General features: G+C 60.5%; 1 protein-coding gene across 1 annotated transcript; it reads left to right on the plus strand.

The window, feature by feature from the left end:
- The first annotated feature begins 708 nt into the window (after window positions 1–708).
- On the plus strand, window positions 709–22,310 carry KCNIP2 (potassium voltage-gated channel interacting protein 2). The gene is made up of 9 exons (XM_085229101.1): window positions 709–1,022; window positions 18,273–18,394; window positions 19,198–19,368; window positions 19,579–19,648; window positions 19,719–19,789; window positions 19,992–20,099; window positions 20,273–20,377; window positions 20,614–20,676; window positions 20,907–22,310. Exons 1-9 carry the CDS (start codon window positions 950–952, stop codon window positions 20,952–20,954), a joined length of 831 nt encoding a protein of 276 aa, XP_085085227.1. The 5' UTR covers window positions 709–949; the 3' UTR covers window positions 20,955–22,310.
- Window positions 22,311–22,466: the final 156 nt, after the last annotated feature.

Genomic DNA, 22,466 nt, shown 5'->3' on the forward strand with positions numbered 1-22,466 from the left:
CCCCGCGGGCAGCGATGGGTGCGGGGATCGGGGCGGGATGCTCTCCCCTCCATCTCCCTGCAGGGAGCGGGACCCGAGGGGTGGCACACGCCGGCTGATGCACCCAGGCCGCGTTGGAGGCACGGGGCACCGCTGTGCCGTGGAGTCTTTGCAGCTCTCTCAGCTCCCCAGAACTGGTTCGGACACTGGTGCAGCGGATGACCGGGGCCAACAGCAGAACCGAGTGCGGCCGTGTGGCCGTGGGACGCTCTCCCTGTGCCCCTGGGGGGTCGCCTGTCCCCGTGCTGCTGCTTTTCATCTGTGGAGCTGCGGGAGAGGAAGGGGGGAAGCGATCTTGAGACGGATCGTGTCGGGGATGGGGACGGCGGAGGACCCGGTGGGCTCGGGCCGCCCTCACCGTGCCCTTGCAGAGCGTTGGCCGTGCACAGCCCCGCTGCCCAGTTGCAGTCCGGCTTCTCCACCAGATAGTGCATCCCCCATTGCTCCACCTTCCCTACCAGGGGATCCAAGGAGGGGGCCGGGAGTGCCCACAGCGGCGTGCAGGGCTCTGCGCTCCCCCCGCCGCCCCATCCCCATCCCCGTGCAGATCCCGACCCCGAGGTCTCCCGAATACCCTCAGCGCAGCGGCTCCTCCCGCAGCCCTCCCTTCCCGTGCCTCAGTTTCCCCGCGACAGCGGGGCCGGGCCGACGGCTCCGGGGAGAGGAGGCGGGGAAGGACGGGAGGGAGGGGGCGGCCGTGCCCAGCCCCGGCGGCGGCGGCGGCGGCGGCGGCGGCGGCGGTAGCAGCGGCGGCGCGCTCCTGCGAGAAGAGCCGAGCCGAGCTCCGGCACCGCTGCCCCCTTCCCGCAGCCGCGCGGGGCGGGGGGAGGCGGCGGCCGCGGCCCCCCCCTGCCCGGCGGCGGAGCCCGTGCGCCCCGTCGCGGTTCCCCCCCCCCGCGCCGCGGAGAAGATGCGGAGCAAAGGCAGGAAGGAGAGCCTGTCCGACTCCCGCGACCTGGACGGCTCCTACGACCAGCTGACGGGTGAGTGCCGCCCCCGCGGAAGGTGCAGCAGCCGCTCGGGATCGCCGCCCCCCCGGCCCCGGCCCGCTTCCAGCCCCAGCTCCGGCCCCCGCCGCCCCGCTTCGCCCGCGGAACGCCGGAGCAGAACGGCAGCCCCGGCCCCCGGGGGAGCACCGCTCCCCGGGGGGGTTGACAGCCCCGTGGGGAAACAACCCTCATCCTCCCCGCGGGCGCTGGGGCGTTTGGGTTCCCGCCGGCCGCCCCTAAGCCCGCCTCTCGCATCGCCGCTCGGGACAGCGGGGTTTCGCTGCAGCCCCCCGTCAGCGGGGTCCCCCGGGAGCCGGGCCACCCAGCGGCACCCGAAGCTCTGGATCTCCTTCCCTGGGTGCTCCCTGGGGCGCAGCAGCCCTACCCCAGCGTAAGGACGGCTATAGTGCAGAGAAGCCACATAAAACCCATCTGCAACCCTGTGCCATCTCGTTCCATCCTCACCCCTAGCAGGAAATTGCCGGTCTTCCCAATCCCAAGCCGTTTTCCCCTCATCACACCTCGTGCCCTGCTCCTTCCTCACTTGCTCTCCGTGGATCTGGCCAGATCCTATTCCCTCGCAGAATGTCAGCAGCTGGGCAGTGGGGCTCCCACTTTCTAGGGCTGTGATGGAGCTGAGCCACTCTGGATTCCATGCAATGGGACACCGGGCAGCCCCCAGTCCCATGATGCTCTTACAGACGTGTTCCAGAAGGGATTTCAGGAGCTCCAAGGGGGTGTCTGGGCAGGACAAGACCTCTACCCCATAAGCAGCCCCACGCAGGGATGCCCTGCCGGCTGCCTGCACCACCGTGCTGCGGGGAGATATTTTTGAGCTGTGTAGGAACTTGGAACCCACACACAACTTTTGGTTTCTCTGGTAACTTTAGCACGTCCATATGGATTTAAATCAAAGCGAGGTTAAAAATAAACCCCAGGCTCTCCCAGGCTGAGACCTTTCGGGGTCAGGCTTTGCTTCCGAGCACAGCACGCCGCACAGACCCGGGGATGGGGTCGCTGGGAGCCCCCGCAGCAGCCGGCCCACATCCCAGCACGGCCACCGCCTGCTGGATCCCCCAGGAATGCAGGGCTGTATCAAAGCCTGCTGGCAGAGTGGCCTTCGTGCCCCCTGACCCATTGAGGGGACCCTCACCCCATGTTCAGTAGCTCATTTGGGGATAAGCATCCTGCTGCAGCACGGCCTGGGGACATCCACAGCGTGATATGTGACCTGAGGTTGTCTGATGTCAGGCGATGGCACGTCCCTAGTGACTGTCCCTTGGTTGGTCTCCATTATCCCTCCTCTGCCAAAAACAGGAGGAGGGAGGCCAGGACCCAATCTGTGAGCACAGGAGGGCTGCGAGCAGCCCCTGAGAGAAGAGGGGGCTGCACGTGGCTGCGGGTGTGACGTGGGCAGCACTGGGCAGAGGGGAGAAATGCCACCAGGAAATTAAAAGGGTCCATTTTGGGGACAGGGAGATGACGCTAGCGAGAAATAAAAGCCGTCCATAAATTACATGATTCCTCCGGCCCGCTAATGACACGGGTGATTAGTGTGAGTGCAGCCCATGTCCAGAGACATGGCCCTCAGCGTGGGAGAAGCAGGACCCGAGTGCTGCTCTGCCCTCAGGAATGGAGGTACGGGGCCCCACAGCACAGGGGGTCCTGGGGAAGCGGGGACATTGGCCCCACGTCACCAATGGGACCAGTAGGTACAGGCATGGGACCAACATAGGGCTGCTTGCAGTGGGTCAGACTCTCCGGCTGCTGTTTGCAGAGTGAGGGATTTGCCTTTAGGGGTGAGGATTTGCTTTTAGGGCAGTCGCTTTCCCCCTGCTTTCTCCCTCCCGTTGCATTGCAGGGCCCCGAGTGAATTCTTTGCTCCACCCCAAAGGCAGCCGCAGTGTTAGCAGGGGGTGAACAACTGCTATAGAGGCCATCAGCAGAGCTTTGGGGTCCTTCTGCCTCCCCCGGTGGGGAGTTGGGGACCCCACAACTCTTCTTGCAGCACCCCCCGAGATGAGATCCCCAATAGCAGTGAGTGTGTAGGGCCACGCAGCTGTAGGACAGAGCTGCATGCTGCGCTCTGGGGTGCGTCACAGGGATGGGGACAGTGCCTGCCACATGCCAGCACGCAGACACCGTGGGGCTCACAGCCCCCTCCCCAGCGCCCTGCCCGGAGCTCCCAGCCCGCTGCCCACCCTCTGCTTCCCCCACCGCTGCTGCCACCCCTTATGCCCATCCTGTTCCGCTCGCCCTGCCCGGCCGTGAGGCGGGGCTGGAAGCCGGGCTGTCGCAGCTCCCCCGTGGGAAATCCCTCCTTGGGGTGGGGAGCGGTGTGGAAGCGCTCTCACTGGGGCAGGGGATCCCGGGGGGCCCCACTGTGCCAACGCGCCCACCGTCGGCGGATGCTGCACCTTCGCGGGGCGATGGATGGGAGTGTTGCCTGACTGCCTCGTCTGTCTGCTGCCTCCCTCCTTCTGTCTGCTCCTCGCCTCGGCCCTTTGCTGTCCTGGCTTGTTTGCGGCTCTGTAGGGCCAAGCGATGGGGCTGCGATGCCGGGGTGGGGGAGGGGGTGTGCTGCGGGCTGGGATTTGCAGGTCGGGGCCGTGGGAATGGCGGCGTGGGATGGCTGGGCATGGAGTCGGTTTGCTCCGTCGGATTTCTGCAGGCACCAATGCATAATTGATGGCTCGGCAGAACTTTGGCCAAGGTGCGCAGATCCCGCTGCACGTGGCTAGGGATGCACTTGTGGGGAGTTTGCTCCTGGGGCATCGCATCTCTGGCTTGGGACGATGGAGCTGTGCCGGGGTACAGCCTTTGCCCTATGGGTCGGGCGCCAGGGGCCAGGGAGCCCCAAGGCCCCATTAACGGAGCCACCCCTCCCTTGCTGGCTCGGCTCATTAGTGGTGTTTTCATTAGGAGAAGTGGTTTGGTTTCATTTAAGCCAAATCGCTGTGCTCGGGAGATGACAAATCCATCTGCCGGCAAATCGCTCTCCTGCCGCCGGCGTGGATCCCGGCCCCGGGCAATAATCGCTTTGCAGATGAATGAGCCCCCAGCGGGACGGATCTCCGCCGTGCCGGGGCACTGTGGGTGAGCTGCTGCCCCAGCACCCCGCTGCGGGGCGGGGTCAGAATCCCTCCCCTCTCTAGCGGGATCGGGAGGATGAGCGAGGGGACGGACTCCAATCCCGGCCCGTCTGGATAATTGCTTCTTCCTAGATTGGGTTTTTAAAAACGGCATTGTTTACAGACAGCCCCCAAATGGGTTTAGAGGCGGTAATCCCCCAGCCCTGCCTCCCTCCTGCTGGTGCTGATTTATCCCTCAGGGTCTCCTTTCCTCCCAGCCTCCGTCTCCCTCCTGGCGCAGCAGCACAGGTGCTGACCTGAGCACCTCCCCGGCCCTGATTCACTCCCGGCTCCAGGAATCCTTCCTGTCACTTCCCCCTTTGCCGCAAAGTCATTAATGCGCGTGGAATCATTTGTTGTGTAACTCGGAGGACGAAGATGAGCGCTGCTCTCGGGGCCATGCCGGCACGCTGGGGTCGGGAGGGGCTCCAGCAGCGACGCCCTCCATCCCCAACAGGTTCTCCCCATCTCTTGGAGCCCAGCAGGGCGTGATGGAGGGGACTTTCATAACCTCAGGGATTGCTGCTCCAGAAGGGGCTGCGGGCCTACAACACCCCTGTGTCGGCTGAGGCACGGCTATGGGGTCCGGCCTTCGCTGCTCCCACAGCCACTGCCCGGCACCGCCATCCTCCTGTCCCAGCACTCAGCTGGGTGCTGGTGTAAAGATGCTGCAATCAGACAGGGGAACCTAAGAGTGTTGGGCAGGATTTAGCGATGGGAAGCGACACAGTTAGGGCTGGGGGCTGCACAGAAGACGGCAACATCCCACGGTGTCCCAGCAAGTGCCATCAGTGGAAGTGGTGGTACCTGATGCTGAGCCCTACAGGGGTGGAACAGGGGGGTGACGGTGCTTCATACTGAAAGCAGTCCATGGAGACTCCAAGGGGAACTGCCCAGGGGGCGTGGGGATCTTGAGCTGCAACTCCTTTCCCTCAGTGCTGCTCGCTTTCCCAGCCCACCCTGCTGTAATTACAGCCCGCTGCCTTTTTATCACTGCTTAATTAAATAACTGTGGGGAAGTGAGGGGTTTTAGTGAGGGCTGGGTAGTGCTGGGAGGCACATCAAAGCCTGGGGGCGTCTCGTTTGGGCTCACCGGTGCCCCCCCAGTGGCACAGGACAGGGTTTGGGGGTGAAGCTGGCTAATTATCACCCACCTCTCACTCCATGGGAGCCCTGGTGAGCCATCCCTGGAGCCCAGACAGTGGTGGTACAAGTCTGCTGCTAATTAGATCCAAGAGTCCTCCCATGAGCTCAGGTGCAGGGGTGATATTTGATTATTCTTGATTATTTCCGATTATTTTGTATTTATTTCTGAGTAACTGCAGCTGCATTCTTTTCCTACTGGGGTCTGCTGGGGGCTCTGTGGGTCAGAGAGCTCCTGACTCCCCCTCCCAGGTCAGAAATGGCTCTCCAAGAGGCCCCTGGGGAGCACCCTCCTCCAGTGGAACAGATAAATGAAGACATAGTAGCACGGCTCCTGAAACAGTCCAAAATAGCTTTCGTGTCCCCAAAATGTCACTTTACAAAGGCAGGTGCTGGGGGCCCCCGTGGGGCTTGAGGCAGCAGCCAAGCGTGTGGCCTTGCTGGTGGCCCTCCTGGTGGCCTTGCTGGTGGTGCTGGTGGCTTTCCCAGCGGCCCTCCCTCGTGGCATGCAGCTTGTGGGCATCCGAGGAGCAAAAGGCTGCTGACCCCACTGCTGTAACTCTAGGGAGAGGAGACGGCCCCCTGTGAGCCGTGCTCCACTGAAGGCAGATCCCTACACACAGCTGTGCTTCTCGGAGGGTCTCGGGGTGCATCCCCCTGGAGTGTGCCCACCTCATCCCTTCCTCTCCAGTGCCATGCATTATTCACACCCGCGTGGTGCCAACAGGGCTGACGTGCTGCCGAGCACAGAGAGCTTTTCTGTGTAAATCCCTGAAATATTTAGCAGAACTGACTTAAAAACACAGCCTGGGAGGAGTTGGTGCCTTGGTGTAACCTGGAGGCTGGAAGGCCGAGGCGGAGGCAGCTCAGCTGCCAGGGACTTGGGAATGTGGCGCGTTGCACCCCTGTCCTGTGGTCACTGGGGTGCCTGCCCCACTCTGAGCCTTCCTCCCAGCCCATGGCACCCCCAGCCCCAAGGCGGGCAGGTGGGCGCTGGGTGCTATTGGTGGCCCCACGCAGTGGCTGGGCTGTGCGCTTTTCTCTCTGAGAACCCGCAGAGCCCTCAGAGCTGGGGCTTCACTGTGACAGCGCATCCCATGTCAGATCTGCCGTGAATCCTGCCTGCTAATAGCTATGCAAATTACCTCATTAGCTGCCTTATTTATTTTCTCCAGCATCATCTTTTTGGCATTTCTCTGGGCCCTGGAGGCTGCGGGTGCCCAGGCTGGCAGCAGAGCTGGGCACACTGATGGCAGCGTGATGCTTTTGGGGATCAGGGGCTCGCAGAGCCCAGGTCACCACCTCCTTGTCCCTCATCCCCATTTTGGAGTGAACCTTGCTGTCCCCTCACGTCCAGTGCTGCCTCCGACCCTTCAGGCAGAGGAGCGTGATGGCCACGAGAGGCTCTCACCATCCCCACGCATCCTTGCACCTACCGCCTTGCCCACGTCCATGCTCCGACACACCTCTACACGTCCCCTGTGCCACCAGCCCTCTCAATGAGCCATGTCCCCAGCTCACCTCCCCGTGGCTGTGCCGCTGCTGAGCTGCACGGGGGCTCCTCTTAGCGTCAGGCAGCAGCAGTGGCACGGTGACACGGCTCGGCACCTGGCACTGTGCAGGGCTCGGCACTGCGCAGGTGTCACGGGTCTTAGGACCCAGGTGATGAATGTCCACCGGGAAAACCTGTCAGGAAGGGATGAGCGTCCACATTTTGTGGCTGTGTTTCTCTTTCTGTGGGACCCTGCTTGCCTGGCCAGGGCCGCAGCGGTGTGGTGCTGGCATCTCTGGCCGGCTCTGCGGTGGGGCGGCGTTGGGGCCAGGGGGGGACTTACTCCTAGCAGTGGGGTGCTGCCGTGGGGTTGGGTCTGCCAGCCTCGCTGCTGTCGTGTGGGCTCTGGCACCCTCCTGTGGCTGTTTGTCGCCTCTCTGCTGTCCCCCAGGCTCCGTGGCTGTGTTTTGGGCGCGAGTCGGGAGTGCGGCTCTCAGGTACCCCCCCGATCTGTCCCTGTGCAGTGGAGGTGGGAGGGGACCTGGCAGCTCTCAGGTCCATAGGGATAGGTTCTGTCGGTGTGTTGCGTTCAGTCCTTGCAGCTGTCACCTTGCTGCATGGTGTGACATTCCCTGGTGCCCCCCCCGGGGTGTCACACCGATGGTGTTGTGGTGCCGGGTGGTTTCTGAGTGCTGCTTTCTGGCCCGTGCTGATGTGTGTGCTGGCCACGGGATGGGATGCCCAGGAGAACTGAGCAGTGTGGATGGACGATGTGGAAGGGGCTCTGCTGGGGGCTGTCCCCCGGTCGGGGACATCGCTGGCATTAATAGGCAGGAGGGCTTGGTTCGGAGGGTATAGCCCTAATTTTGGGGAGCAGGGGTGATGTTACCCCATATCAGTACCTGGGGAGCACAATTCCTTCTCCTGGGGCTCCCAGTGTGGACATTTGAGGGCACTGGGCGGTCTGACTGTGCCTGGCTGGAGCCCGCCCACACATCCTTCCCATCCCCAGGGGAGCCAGAGCCATCATTTCCATCAGGTCCCTTTTTCTTCACTTCCTCCCCCATTAATAAGAGATGAAGCTTAAGAGATAATAGAGCCTGGATGGATGTAGAGCTGAGATCCTGCCGGTGTGTGAGGTAGATGTGATGTGAAGAAGGAACTGCAGCTGGGAAAATGGGACTCAGAAAGGGAGGTGATTGCCAGTCTGCATCTCTGGCTCTGGGAGCTGGGAAATCCCACTGCTGCCACACGTCTGACTTCCTGGCTCTGACACATCAGCAGCTCACTGCCAGGATGAGCTGAGCGAGCAGCTCTGAGTCCGGGAGGTCCGGGAGTCCAGATCCTCTTCTTCCCATCCTTACACCCAGCCTCATCTCCTCCCCTGTATGGAGGTGGTACCCAGGGATGAAGGATGCTCACAGCACTGGACGGATGGTACTCAGGAATGAAGGATGCTCATGGTGTCGGACTGCTGGTACCCAGGGATGTGGGATGCTCACAGCACTGAACAGCTGGTACCTGGGATGCAGGATGCTCATGGTGCTGGGTAACGGATGCTGGGAGATGCAGGATGCTCGTGGTGTCAGACAGCTGGTACCTGGGGATACAGGACGCTCACAGCACCGGGTGGTTGATGCTGGGAGATGCAGGATGCTCCCAGCACTGGATAGCAGGACTGGAGGACGCATAATGCTTTTCGTGTCAGCTACCTTCAGAAAGGAGCATCCTTCTCTGCTCTTGGAGAGAGACAGCTCTGGGATGCAGCAGTGCCTCATTGGTCAGCGGGACCTGTGGAGTCTGCGGGTTGCCATACCAACCGGCCTCTGGTTCCCAGACAGCCGGGGCGTGAAGTGCCGGGTCGAGCTGGTGCCAAGGGGCGGACCGCCAGCCGGGGCAACCCAGGGCTCCGCATCCACCCAGCTGTCCTGGCGAGCTGGCTGGCACCACTGGGCTCCCTGACCCCCGGCACCCCTGGGCAGCACTCTATGCTTCATTGCACGGAGCGGGCAGCGGGCTGGCACGGCACGGGGGGCTCACTCGGGCATCTCACTGAGTGACCTGCAGCGAGTGCTGAGCTTCGGTCCCCCTAAGCCTGGAGAGAGGTGGCAGCTCGGCTCACAGCCGCTCCTCCCGGGATCATCCCAGCGCCAAACTTCCCGCCTGCCTGCCTGCCTGCCTGCCTGCAAGCCGGGCCTGGAGGCTGCCGCGCTGCACTGCCCCCTCCATAGGGCTTTTCCTGCCGCCGATGCCCGCGGGCTCGCTGCAGGAGACAAAGGCTCTGTCCTGTCCTGGGCAACACTCAGGGGAGCTGGGGGCTTTGTGCCGGCTTTGTGGCTGGGTCCCTCCCCAGTGCTGTGAGCCAGAGCCATGAGCCACTGCCAGCAGCGCTGCAAGAGGCAGCTGGGCCGGGTGATCCGCTTCTTCTACCAGTTTGTCACCGGGACCCTCTCGCAAGGTAGGTGCTGCCCTGAGGGTGTGGGGCCGTGCTGGGTGGGGGGGTCTCTGTGAGGTGATGTCTGCGGAGTTATTTGGGGCAGGGATGTCGAGTAGTGCTTAGAGATCCAGCCCCGGGAAGAGGGGTTGTGTATGAGGGGCTGAAGATGTTCATAGGGCAGAGACCCCCTTCCCAGCCCATGTCTGGATGGGGGCCAGCAGCCACCTCCTGACTGCTGCAGGCGCATCGCAGGGATGTCACCATGTGCTGGGGCCATGGGGTGGTGGCAGTCCCCAGCATGGCACAGAGACCTATGCTGGGGAGCCAGGCAGAGTGGGGAGGAATGTGCCACACTGAGAGTGTGGGGAAGCCTTGCTGGGCCAGCACAGCCACGTCACTACTTTCAGTGGGGCTGGCACTCACCGTGGGCTGGCAAAGCGCCGCCTTCACCGGGACCCAGCCTGCCTGGAAAACCATACTGGGTTCTGTTGCCTCCTCAGGGAATGTAGGGGTACCCTCTGTGCAGCCTTGGGGCACTCATGTGGGGACACGGGAGCAATGTGTTCCCTGCAAGCTGTGCCACTCCTTGTCCACATGGCCCCATGCCCCACGATGAGGGAAGCGTTCCCCACCGCTTCGCAGCCCCATGGGCCACCATGGCAGTGGAGCTCTGCATGAGCCCTTCGTCACCCTTGGGCACTCTTGGGCACCACTGGGCACGTCCATATCTCCATCAGCTCCGCAGGGTGGAGGATGAGTGGGGGTGAGTCAGCTGATTGGGGTGTGAGGGCAGAGCTGCAGGTGGTGGGGCAGAATAGGGAGCAGATCTCATAGTCCCACAGCCTGCAAGGATGTCCTCCAGGTCCTCATTCTGCTGCCCTGCTGGGCTAGTCTATAGTGGGTATCCCACCCATGTGGTGCCAAGCAGCCCCAGGGTTTGTTTGGCCACGCAGGATGGCTGTGATGTTTAGGATCCTTCTGTGCTGGGTAACAGACAAAGTGATGGGAAACACAGAGCTGGGCATGTCTCTGCCTCCTGAAGGCTTGGGGCTGGGATATGGGGTTGCCACAGCCTACAGCCCCTTGCGTCGTTCCCTCCTCCCCAGCCACCGCTTTGGTCTGTGTGGCACATGAATGCTGTGTCCTGCAGCTTCTGTGCCCCCATTGGCCCCTTTTTGGGGAATGAGCTCCTCAGCACAGTGTAAGGAGTGTGGGGAGCATCATGTGCCCAGGCACAGAGACCCCTGAGTGGGCACTTTTCGGGGTGGGTGCCCTGGGGAGCTCACCAAGGACAGGTCACCAATGGAAGGAAAAGAGAAATGACTCAATCAATTAACCAGATTAAAACTGTGACTTCACCTCCCCAAAAATAGCATTTCGCCAATATTTTAATGTGCTTATTAATAATCTGCTCGCGCTCTGATTAGCAGCGGGGTAATAAGGGATCGGCTGTAACCTAAATTTAACACTCCCTAATGGATGATGGCCCCGAGAACCAAAAAAAAAAAAAAAAAAAAAAAAAGAGGCTCCTATCCATCAGGCTGGGCCCCCAGGGGTCTCAGCAGCACCCTGGGCAGATGTCATTAGCTGTGCACCCAACTGGCCCCTGTGGTGTATCCTAGGGACAGCCAGAGCCTGCTGCACCCCCTGCACCCTGTTCTTCTTGCTCCACACTGGATGGCCATGTCCCCTCGCCCAGGACCTGAGCCCTGCCTTGGCCTATAGTGCTGGGGTCAATGGGAGCTGGCAGACTCAGAGCAGCCTGAAGGTGATGCCACACGTGGAGATGACCACGCGTATAGCAAGCCATACCCATGCTCAGCCCCCTGCTTTGTGTTCTGCCTGATGGTGCCAGGATCCCCCAGGGGCCAGCAGGGTTATTTTTAACTGTTTGCCATGTGCTGCCTGAGCACAATTAAGGTAATTGGTTTGGGAGCCTGGCTCTCACACACCGCTCCCAATTACCTGCCCGCCCGCCCGGCTCCCACCTCCCTGCCTGCCGTGGCCGGCTCCGTGGTGGGGCTGCCGGAGCAGGGCTGCCCCAGATAGCGGTGGGGTTGGTTTGGGGATGGAGCCATGGAGAGGACATCCCTGCACAACGACAGCCTGCTCTATGCCTCCCTGATTGCCATCCTCCTCCTCATCTCCTATTGGTTCACCACCCGCTGCTTCAAAATCATCAGTGGTATCGAAGGTATGGGGCTGGGGATGTGGGGGGATGGAGCGATGCCACCCTCTCTGCAGGCCATGTGATGGGGTGACCTAGGTACTGGGTGTCTGAGGGCATCTCTCTGGGCACCTCGTTCACCCCAGATCTCCCCATCTGTCCCTCCTGTGCCCCTGTGCCGGGAAAATGGTGCCAGCCGCAGCAATGCCCGCTCCAGGAACCAGCATAATCCCAGAGTTTCCTATTCTGCCTCCAGAGTAATTGGTGGGGTGCCCCAGTGGAGACAGCTTTGGGGCTCTCAGTCCCTCCTGAGCTGTTTTACTCCCTCCAGCACCTTCGAGCAGCTCCGATGGTCATTGTGTCCAGGGCCATGCAGAACCCAGGGCATGTGTTTCTCCATCCACCCGTGCAACCTCTGCCTGTACAGGGCCTGTGGGCTCATCCCGTGATGCAGTCATATGCTGGCACTGATGCTTCTCAGTGGGCTCTGCTCCTCTTCTGGTGATGTGTGTGGGGTCTGGACCTCCCTCTTGCAGGCTGCAGGTCTGGCTCTGTGGGTCATCCCGTACATCCCTTCCGTTCTCAGGGCAGCTGCAGCTGAAAGAGCGCTGCAGAGAGCCAGCCCTTCTTGCTGGGACATGTTTTAGCTGGAGGGGCCCCTCTGGGGGTGCTTGGGCTGTTTTTGGACGGAACTAGGTTGCGAAACAATCTGGTAGCACATGGGACAGCCGTCAGCTGTGGGAGCAGTCAGGCTGGGGAGAGGATGGGCTCAGCAAGAGCAGTTGGCTTTGGGGGAAACTTACTTTCAGTGTAACAGGCTGGTGTCACCTTGTCCCCAAAGGAGTCACTCATGGTGGGAGCAAGATTGAGGGCCAGCCCCATTGCTTCCAGCCTCGGTGCCTGGAAACTCGCTGCTTTCCAAGAAAAGGAAACAGCCCTGCAAACTTCCAGCCCAATGGATGCTTCCCCAGGGAGGCCTTCCATCACTCTCCCGGTGCCACTCCTGATGCCTTGCTAGCATCTTCGGGCTGGAGGAGATGCTGAGCACAGGGCCGCCTGGTGACCCTGCCATGCTGCCAGCAGGCACTAGGCCACCTGCCAGGGGACAAACCTGCAGCTGGGAATGGGGTCTGCGGGTTTGGTGTGGGGTGACCCCGCTGGGAGCCATCAGCACCTTCACCAGCCCCTTCCTCCAGCAGGTGCCACCCAGTGTGATGTGCTTTCCTCCATGATGTGTTTCCCCCATGGGCTTTGAGTCCTGGCCCATCAGCAGGGACCCAACAGCTAGGCAGGGGCTGCTTTGTAGCCTGAGCACTGCCACCCCACCTGTTCCTGCAGCATGGGGGCAGCCCCACGCCCTGCACCGATGCTGGTAGTGGTAGTGCTCTCGCTCAGTCTCTGCACATGGGACTGGGACACCTTTGGAGCAAGGGCTGGGATGCTGTAAAAAATGCATGGAGCCAAATATAGCCCTGGCAGCTGCGCAGGCTGCGTGCTGGAGGTGCCCGCATGCCTGCTGCTGCCTGACCTTGGCTGGGTCCCCTGGGCTCCCTGTTTGGGGTACACCCTCACCACCCTGTTCTTTAGAGATGCTGGTCCCACAGTTCAGCAGCTGGACCAACTCCATGACCCTGGTGACACCCAGTCGTGACCCTAGAGTGTACCCATTGGGTTATGGGGACCTTTAGGCACCTCTTGGTGTTCTGAGACAGGTAGGTCCCTGTGGAGTGGGTATGTATGAGGGGTGCAGAGGACAAGTCTGAGTCATCCACATTCAGGATGTGTTGCCAGTGCCCAGTGTCCTGTCCCTGTCGTGTCCCCCCTGGGAGCCAAGTGCCTTTCAATAATCTGTGGCCTGTTTCCTTAGCAACTGCATTAAGCAAATCGATGGCAGTGGTGTCATTGGAATGGGAGGGCATGCCTCCTGCCCCCTCCCCCCCCCCAAGCCCCGTCACCCCCCCACGTGGCCTTGCTCTGCTCTTACTCGCAGGCACAGCCCTTCTTCGCCAGGGCTGTTGGCTGCTGATTCCTGTGACAGCCCCACGCTCACCCCTTGCTCGCACGTGGCCCCAAATAGCAGGGGGACAGCCGACATCCTTGGGGACATCAGGGGTCCTTGGGTTTGCATAGCCCAGAGGCTGTGGCATTGGGGTAAGAGGGCTCAAGGTGAGTGGGGGGCCATGAGACACCCCCACCATGAACCTGGAAGGCCTGGAGATGGTCGCAGTGCTGGTGGTCTTGGTCCTCTTCGTCAAGGTGCTGGAGCAGTTCGGCCTCTTTGAGCCCGTGTCCTTGGAAGGTAACTGGAGTGGGAGGGGGCCATCTGGTGGGTTCCCACCTCACCAGGGTCAGCCCCAGAGCTGCCCCCAAGGATGCTTTTAGGGTGCTGGAATGTGGTGTCTGTCTGCAGCTGGTAGAAGTGATCGTGGGGATAGGGTGTCCTGCCTGCTCCACGTAGAGTCCTGGTGGCCAGGGATGTGGGGAGGGGATGGGACCCCAGTGTGGCACAGGGATAGTGGGGTGTCTGTGTGAGATTGGGGTGTGCTGGGGACTCTGGGGTGCTCTGGGGACAGGGAATGGCAGCATGCAGCCCACCTACCCGAAGGATGCTGTGGGTACACCATCAGGACGCGACGGGCACTTTGCCTGGACCACAGTTCCAGTGTGTCCTAGGACTGATCCAGACCCTGGCTTCCCCCCGTCCCTCTGCTTTTGTTGCCCTAAGCCTTGTACTGAAGCCAGTGGCACTGCGGTGTGCTGGCTCCAAGCTGCAGTGGGGAGGGGGAAGCAGAGGGGAGCCTGTCAGTGCCAACCCTACAGGGAGGCACAGGGCAAGGCAGGAACCAGCCCTTGGCTGAGTCCCGTCCCCAGGGGCAAAGTTCTTGTCCCCAGCAAGAGACTCTGTAGCAGGTGGGGATGGGGGTCCTGTGCCCACACATTCAGAGGGACGACAGCACCCCCGTGTAGTCCTCAATCTCACGGTATCACCACCATGAAGTTTGGATGGGCTATCCCTCTCTATCCATGTCACCACACTGGGACCTGCATGTCCCCTTGGCTAGGGACACTGGGGAGCACAGGGATTTGCCCCAGCTGTAGGGACAAGGAGTGGGACCAGGTGCCCTGGATCAGCTCCCATCCTCACAGATGTGAGTGGAGGAGAGGGAAACAACTGGCTGGAGAGGCTGGGTCCTGGTACCATGCAATGAGTGCTGCCTGTGTCTTCCAGAGGCTTTGTCATCCCCTGGGCTCTGGAGGTGGCAGATAGAATGTTTTGCCTTTGAGGACGGCCCCAGGTGGTGTTGAGGACGGGGAAGTGTCTAGTGCCCTGTTGTTTACCAGCTGCGCCCAATGACAGCCCATGGACTGCAAAGAGCCTGAAACCATACACTAATGGTTTGGGTCTGCTAATGGACAGCACTCCAGAGCCACCACGTCGGCTGCACTTCCCCCACACACGGTGCTGAAGCCACAGCCAGTCCCCCTTGCCCCATCCGTGTGGCCATGCTGGTGTCATCTCAGGGGTGACTCTAGACCTGGTGTCATTTTCCAGCCAGTTAATCACTGCCAAGTGCTGTCACCCCGCTGTGCCCTGTGCCACCACCTGACCTGTGCCCATCATCAACCCCTGCCAAGAGCCTGCCGTGGCCAAGTCCTCAGGAGGGGACAGGAGAAAAGAAAAAACTGTTGTTTTTGGCTGCTGAAGTGCTGTATCAATAATTAATTGAGGAGAAATTGGCTCTGGCTGGAAGCAGGGCTGGGCAGGCAGATAGAGAGCCAGGAGAGCCGCCCACATAACCGAGCTGTGGATGAATATGAGATGGAGCTGCAGACTGTAAGTGATGGGATAGTGAGTGCCAAGTCCCATCTGTGGGGTGGGTGGAAGGGATTATCTCGGTGAGTTCCTGGAGTGTGCTGAGTGAGTGCTGCCTGGGATGTGGGGCTGGGAGGCACCTCCCAGTGGGGTGAGCATCCCTGTGGGGTGAGGAGGAGGCAGAGGGCAGGACCGACCTTGCATCCTGACCCCATTGCCTCTAACTCCCAGCACTGAGCAGCCCCGAGGACCGTGGTGTGCACCCATCTGACTTGGCATGGTGTCACATCCTGCTCAGCCCAGGCAGACATAATTAGCTTGTTGAACCTCTTCTCCCTCTAGCCTCACATTAATCACTCCTCACACTGCTCCCCTCCCAACTCCCTCTGGCTGGGCTCTTGCCTTCTGTCACCGATGTGCCCAATGAGGGGACCCCAAACTGCTGCATCCCACACTCTCCTCTCTCCTGCCTTGCTGGGTCAGGCACTGCAGCTGGGGGATGTCATTCCCTGCTGCACTCTGGGACCTGCAGGAGCTGAAAACAGTGGGCAGTATCCTGCTGCTCTGCTTCAGCTTCAAGCTGCTCCATGTCCTGGGCATCATCGACCTGACTGGGGGAGATGGAACCAAAACTGTGATGGGGTTACAGTGGGGTGGTTGCAGTGGTTGCAGTGGCGTGGGGATGCGGTGGAGTAGGGTTACAATGGTGTGTGGATGCAGTGTAAAAGTTGGTCTTTGCCTCCTGTGCCAGGGCAGTGAGTGCAGTATGCAGGAGCTGCAGGGTGCTCTTAGGGTGCTGAGGAGAATGTGTTTTGGGGCATGTGGAGGGCATATGGGTGTCTTAGGGCACCAGGATGTAAGGAGCTGGGGAAGTGAGGGGTTTGGGTGCTGGGGTGTGAGTTATTGGGGATTGTTACAATACTAGAGTGGGGAGAGGCATTGGGATGTATGGGTATCAGGGATGCTGGAATGGGGGATATCTGAGTCATTGGGATGTGGGGTGTTATGGTGCTGCATTATTGAAAGTTGGGATGGCTGGGAGCATCAGGGTGGGGAGAATATCTGGGTCTGGACCCAAAATAAGCTGGGGCAGGGGATGCAGGACCTGTTGCTTATGCCTGGAGATGTTGGAGTCCAGAGAGGCACAATGTTGCTGCTTGTCCCCTTTGGCTGCCATCTTGATCTGTGCTACGAGCAGTCCTGCCTGGGATGAGGGTTGCTGGCAGACTCTGTGCAGTGTGCTTTGGGTTTGTGAATTTCCCTCTGTACCCATCACAGCCAGCACTGAGGATGTTGTGAGATGAAGGGGTTGCAGGTTTCATCCCACTGGGCAGGATGGGGAGTGATGGAGGGCGTGCGGATAAAAGCGAGGCAATTGGTGGCAGAGAACAGGGAGGGGAGCAGGGAACTGTGCCCAGGGGCTGCTTGTGTGTGAGGATGCCATTGAGCTGCTTTTTGACCCTATCACATCCAGGGTGGATGCTGGAGACAAGGGGACAGCGTGCCATCCCCAGCAGAGCCCTCGGGTGTGCCAAAGCCAGGACAGCAAAGCGCCAGCCCCGGTCTCCCTCTCCTGTTGTTGAGCTGCATGTGCTGAACCTCTCCCTCCCACCCTGGGTCCCCCAGAATCGCGCCCTGTTCGGTTTCCTCCTTAAGAAAACGCCTGTGTTATTTTTTTTTTCTTTTTCCTTCTTTATAACAAACTAAAGTGTAACTTGCACCCGACCTGACCTACTGCACGTGCCTATACCTGCTGCCCCTGTGAGTCCAACCACGGTTTATTCTCTGTTGCATCTCTCTGGCTTGGTGGTTCCCCCTGCCCCATTCCTCCCGTGGTCCTGCCGCCAGTGCTGCGTCACTGCCTGCCCTGTCCCCAGGACTGCTCCTGCTCCTAGGGCTGGTCCCACAGTGTGGTGCTGCTGGGGATGGGGCTGGATGCAGAGCATCCTGGGCAGGCTGGAAGGTGCCATGTCCCAATGCAAATAGCAGCCCCGCAAAAATAGCTGGGTAAAATCATGCTTGCAGCATCCCTGCTGAGGTCGCAGGGGCTTGCCTTCTCTGAGTGGCTTTGTGTGACATCCCACTGGGGGGGTACTGACCTCTTAGAACTGTTCTCCACCACTTGAAAGCTATAGGGCCACCCACTGGTGTGTATTCAAAGGGACTTCGCACCTTTTGACCTATTGCCTGCCTGCCTTTGGGGGCTGGAGCCCAGCATGGCATTCCTCTCCTCCTCTTCCTCCTCCCCACCTGCGCTGCTCACCCTGTACTGTTTGCCAGCTTGGGGCAGTCTGTGGGGCCCTGGGAAAGGGGGGAGCAGGTATGTGGCCAAGGGGCAGCGCCAGGTCGGGGGAGATGGGTCATGGCCAACAGTGGGATCAAGTCTAAGGACTGGGGAGGGGGTGCAGAGCAGGGGGACCTGGAAGTGATGGCAGTGACCAGGTTGAAGCAGGGGACCCCTGAAAGAGGCAAAGGCCCCACGCCCCATCCCGTCTTGGCTGTCCCCACCCAGGGCCCTGGGCTTGGCTGCACTGGGGTGGGGATGCATGCAGCAGAGGGGCTGCATGGCTGAGCTGGGGGCATGCTTCGCGTTCAGCCCTGTGGGCCAGCAGGATCAAACCCGGCCTCGTGCCCTTGGGTAGGACGTAGTGCCCCGGGGGATGCAGTCCCTTCTTGGGCTTCATCCTTTACAGCCCCACGTGGAGGGAGTTCCCAATGGAGCAGGCATTTGGCTTTGGGGATAAAGGGCAGAGGCCAGCCCTGCCATCTCCTTGGCTGCTGGGCTCCACCGCACACTGCTGTGCTCTGATGGGTGTCCAGACATGCTGGCCATGGGTCGGGGCCACCTTTCTACCATTCCCTTCCAATGAGGGAAGAACTGGGCCGGGTTTGTCCTGGGATGGAGCAGAAAGGCTGAGTAGATCTGGGCTGGGCTTTGCCTCCCTGCTCCATCCCCATCTGCATGCACTGGTCCTGCTCACCCCATGCCGGACACCCTGCATCCGGGGCCCGCTGCTCTGTTAACTCTTCTTCTGCTTGGTGACTCCTTCTTTCTTCCAGGCAACCCGCCGGGCCAAACTAAAAAAGCGCTGAAGCAGCGATTCCTCAAACTGCTGCCCTGCTGCCGGCCCAAATCCATCCCCTCGCTCAGCGAAAGCAAGTGCTTCTTTTTGCCTTTGTGTGTGTGTGTCCCCAGCAGTGCTGCTGGCTGCTGTCTCCCCTGCCCTGAAGCATGGGGGGGGTCAGGATCAGTCCTGCCCCTGAGGGTCCGATCCGATGGGCTCTGCACCCACCTCCCTCCTCGCCTGCTCCCGGTCTGTTTTACCCCCTCCAGCACATTGGAGAGGCTCTGATGGGATGCACGGTGGTGGCTGGACCTGGCTGGGGGCAGTAGAACCACCCCCCGGTGCTGTTTGAAGGGCTGGAGGATGCTGCTGGAAGCTTTGTGTCGGAGATGTGAAGGGGAGGGAGCGGGATGAGTAGAGACAGAGATCCCCAGCCTGCCCCGGGTCGTGCTTGGCCCTTTGGGAGACCCTGAATGGGAATATTCCCAGTTCCACGCCATAAGCTGAGCCCCCCAAGGGAAGAGGTGAGTATGAGGGGGCAGAGTCTGGGGATCCAGAGCCTCTCAGGAATTGTAGTGGGGGCCCGGGTCGCTGTAGGAATGGGGAGAAACCATAGCTGAAGATGGGGCACAGCAGGGAGGATGGGGGCCAGACAAGGCTGGAGGGGGTGTTTGGATTTGGGGTGTGGGGGGGAGATCTCCTGCTAGAGACAAGCCCCAGCGCAGCACAGACCTTCAGGCATCCGGGCTCTCGGCTCTATGGGGTAGATGATCATGCTAGGGAAGAGCAGGCAGGCCTGTGTTCCTTCCTGGCGTACACCTGGCTGCAGCTGAGCAGGACACCCCAGAAACCTGCTGTCCAGAGTGGAGGTGTGCAGTGTGAAGCACACCTCCTGCCCCTAGCACTGCAGAGCTGGGCAGGACAGCACGGCTTCAGCTGCCCTATCCTCCCCCAACTTCCTTGCAGACAGTGTCGAGGATGAGTTTGAGCTCTCCACCGTCTGCCACCGCCCCGAGGGGCTGGAGCAGCTCCAGGAGCAGACCAAGTTCACCCGCAAAGAGCTGCAGGTCCTGTACCGGGGCTTCAAGAACGTGAGTAGCCCTCACTCCTTCTCTGCAGCCATGCACCCCTTGGGGATACTTTTGCGTCCTGTTGTCACACTCTGAATGGCTACAGATGGCAGCAGTGGAGATGCAGTTTCCCCTGAAGCTTTGGGGGGTGCCCTAATCCTGGGATTTAGGGGCAGAGAGCCCTGACCATTCCCCATGCTGATGGTGTGATGCTTCCATTTGCCCTGGCAGGAGTGCCCAAGTGGCATCGTTAATGAAGAAAACTTCAAGCAGATCTACTCACAGTTCTTCCCACAAGGAGGTGAGTGTGGGTCCTCATCCCTGGTGTCCCATGTGGGGCTATCTTCTCTCTCACTGTTTGCCTCCTCCAGACTCCAGCACGTATGCCACCTTCCTTTTCAATGCCTTCGACACCGATCACGATGGCTCTGTCAGCTTTGAGGTGAGCCAAGGAGGGGGCCAGGCTTTGCCGGGGGCTCTGTTTGTGTGCCATGGGCTGGGACGTTGTGTGCCACGGGCAGCTGCTGAAGGACTTTGTTAGTGGGGAAAAACAGCACAAAGCAACAACAGAAAGAGTTCTGTAGTTTCTGATTGAGGGAGAAGACTCATGGGATTTCTGTAGAGGGTGACCACCTGCTTTGCAGGACTTTGTGTCTGGGCTGTCCATCATCCTGCGAGGCACCATCGATGACCGCCTGAACTGGGCCTTCAATCTCTACGACCTGAACAAAGACGGCTGCATCACCAAAGAGGTGGGAGAGGGGTCCAGGCTGAAGCAGCTCTGCACCCAGTGGGGATGAGGGCAGGGCTCAGGGCATTTCCTTGAGAATTTCATGGGTCCTATGGGGGCATAACGAACAATATTTGCGATGAGAACCAGATGGAGGCAAAGCTTCTCCACATTGCAACACTGCCTTCCCTCCAGGAAATGCTGGACATCATGAAATCCATCTACGACATGATGGGCAAATACACCTACCCGGCCATGCGGGAGGAAGCACCCCGGGAGCACGTGGAGAATTTCTTCCAGGTGAGCTGGGCACGTCTGTGGTCACACTGCATGCAGAAAACACCCTGTGCTGGGGACAAAGCAGGGCTCCAATGAGCAGCTTGCCTGGGACAGGGTGGGATTCAAGCCTGAAGTTCTCTCTGTAAAAGTTTTGGGAATGGGTGCTCTGCTTTGCATCCAGCTTCCATGGAACCTGGGCTGGGGGTGCTGGGCTGTCCCCATCCCTGCAGTGCCCTCCATGCTGTGCTTGTCTGCAGAAAATGGACCGAAACAAAGATGGTGTGGTGACAATCGAGGAGTTCCTGGAGTCCTGCCAGAAGGTAAAGCCACAGGGCTCAGTGCAGCATTGCTGGGGCTCTGCTCTAGGAGCCATGTTCGTGCCATCATCCCTGTGCGGGTGGGGAACATTGCATCCCAGCACGGCTCTTGTAAGCCCCGGAGCTCCTGTCCTGTGTGTCAAAGCAGCTGGACAAGATCCATGGGGTGACACCCGCTTTGGGGGACCAGTCCAGAGAGCTGCTCTGTGCCCAAACCCTCCTCCTCCCTGCAGGATGAGAACATCATGCGGTCCATGCAGCTCTTCGACAACGTGATTTAGCTGTCTCCAGCCGAGCTCTCCTGACATCGGGCTCAGACCCCACTCCTCTCTCAACTTCTCCTTCCAGCCCTTCCTGCTGCCAGCTGCCACACAGAGACATGGTCAGCACCTGGATGTATCCTTCCACCGAGGCCAGCCCCGTTTTTCTTGGGGGGCCCCACAAAAGTGCCACCAGAGCGTGGGCACAGCTGGCATGGGGCATCTGGCCTGGGTGGGCTTCTTGCACCTGCTCCTAGAGGGAAAGCCGCAGCCTTGGGCTGCCATAGGGGCTTCCCTGTGCCCCCACATCATGACCCCCTCAGCAGCCCCAGCACCGGCTCCAGCCCAGACCCTCCAGCAACACTTCTAGGAACTAAGAGTCTCGCAGCAGGCATCAGCGCCTCAGCTTCTTCCTGTGCCCTGATGTTAGGGACACGTCCCCTACATGGGACATGAACCACTTGTCCCCCTCCTCGCTCACTCAGGGTGCCGGGCTCCCTCTGTCACCAACAGCTGCCTGGAGCTGGGTGTGCACTCCTGTCCCACCCACGTATCCCTCCAAGTACTGTCTGGGGGCTAATGTCTCCACATCAAACTCCTGCTCAGCCCCACCGGCTTCAGGTCCTTGTCCACAGCCTGGCCCAGCTGCTCCCAGCACTGTGTCCAGAGGGGCGGTGGTGGCTGGGGTTGATGGGGAACGGGTGAGCAAGGCTGTGCACTACACCAGGCTGAGTCCTGGTGTCAGAGTCGTTTGGACCTCCCCGCAGGGCCCTGAGCCTCAGCAGGCTTGGCTTGTGCAGATGCGATGTGTTTTTTAGCTCCGTCCACCACACTGTTCATCTCACAGCCCTGTTCCTGGGCGGGAGAGCAGGTAACCCCAACACCTCCTGTCCTGCACCCACTGTTTCCCGCACGCAGAGCGGAGCCCCCCATCCCTCCATTTCCCCATCCCTCCATTTCCCCATCCCTCCATTCCCCCGTCCCTCACGCTGCAGTCGCATGGCGTGACTCCTGCCTCAGGGCATGGTGACTCACAACCCGCTTGGCATCTCCAGTCTGTATATTTTGTATTATAACGATAAGATGGGTTAAAAAAAAAAAAAAGTGTGGGGGGGTGAGGGGAAGAGAAAAAAAAAAAGACAATAAAATCTAACCACGATCGCTATGCACACTGCTGGTATTCCCCTCTGCCTTTGTTGGACGTTTGGAGGGGGGAGCTGGGGAAACAGGGAGCACGGACACGAAGGCCGGCCCAAGGGCTTTCTGTGCAGCCCCCGAACCTCAAATCTCTGAGCCTCCCCGCCAGGCCGGCTCAGCTCGCTGCAGCAAATCAGGTCAGCGCCCAGGGGAACGCGCGCGACCGCGGCACCGCCGCACCGCAGCGCACGCGCGCACCCACGGAGCGTCCGCGGCGCGCGTGCGCAGAGCAGAAGTAAACACTTAATTCCCACCCCTTCCCCGTCCGCGCCGCTTCCCTACACAAAGGCGACTGCGCACGCGCCCTCCGTCGCCGCGCACCTGCGCGCTGCCGCG

The sequence above is a fragment of the Meleagris gallopavo genome, chromosome 8 (assembly GCF_905368555.1).
Source record: "Meleagris gallopavo chromosome 8, MGAL_WU_HG_1.1, whole genome shotgun sequence".
NCBI classification, from domain to species: Eukaryota; Metazoa; Chordata; class Aves; order Galliformes; family Phasianidae; genus Meleagris; species Meleagris gallopavo.

Excerpts from the sequence above, each read along its gene's own strand:
- KCNIP2 (XM_085229101.1), top strand. The coding sequence starts at position 950 with ATGCGGAGCAAAGGCAGGAAGGAGAGCCTGTCCGACTCCCGCGACCTG. Across the intron at positions 1,023-18,272 it reads CTCCTACGACCAGCTGACGG|GCAACCCGCCGGGCCAAACT; the intron begins GTGAGTGCCGCC and ends TCTTTCTTCCAG. Across the intron at positions 19,369-19,578 it reads TGTACCGGGGCTTCAAGAAC|GAGTGCCCAAGTGGCATCGT; the intron begins GTGAGTAGCCCT and ends TTGCCCTGGCAG.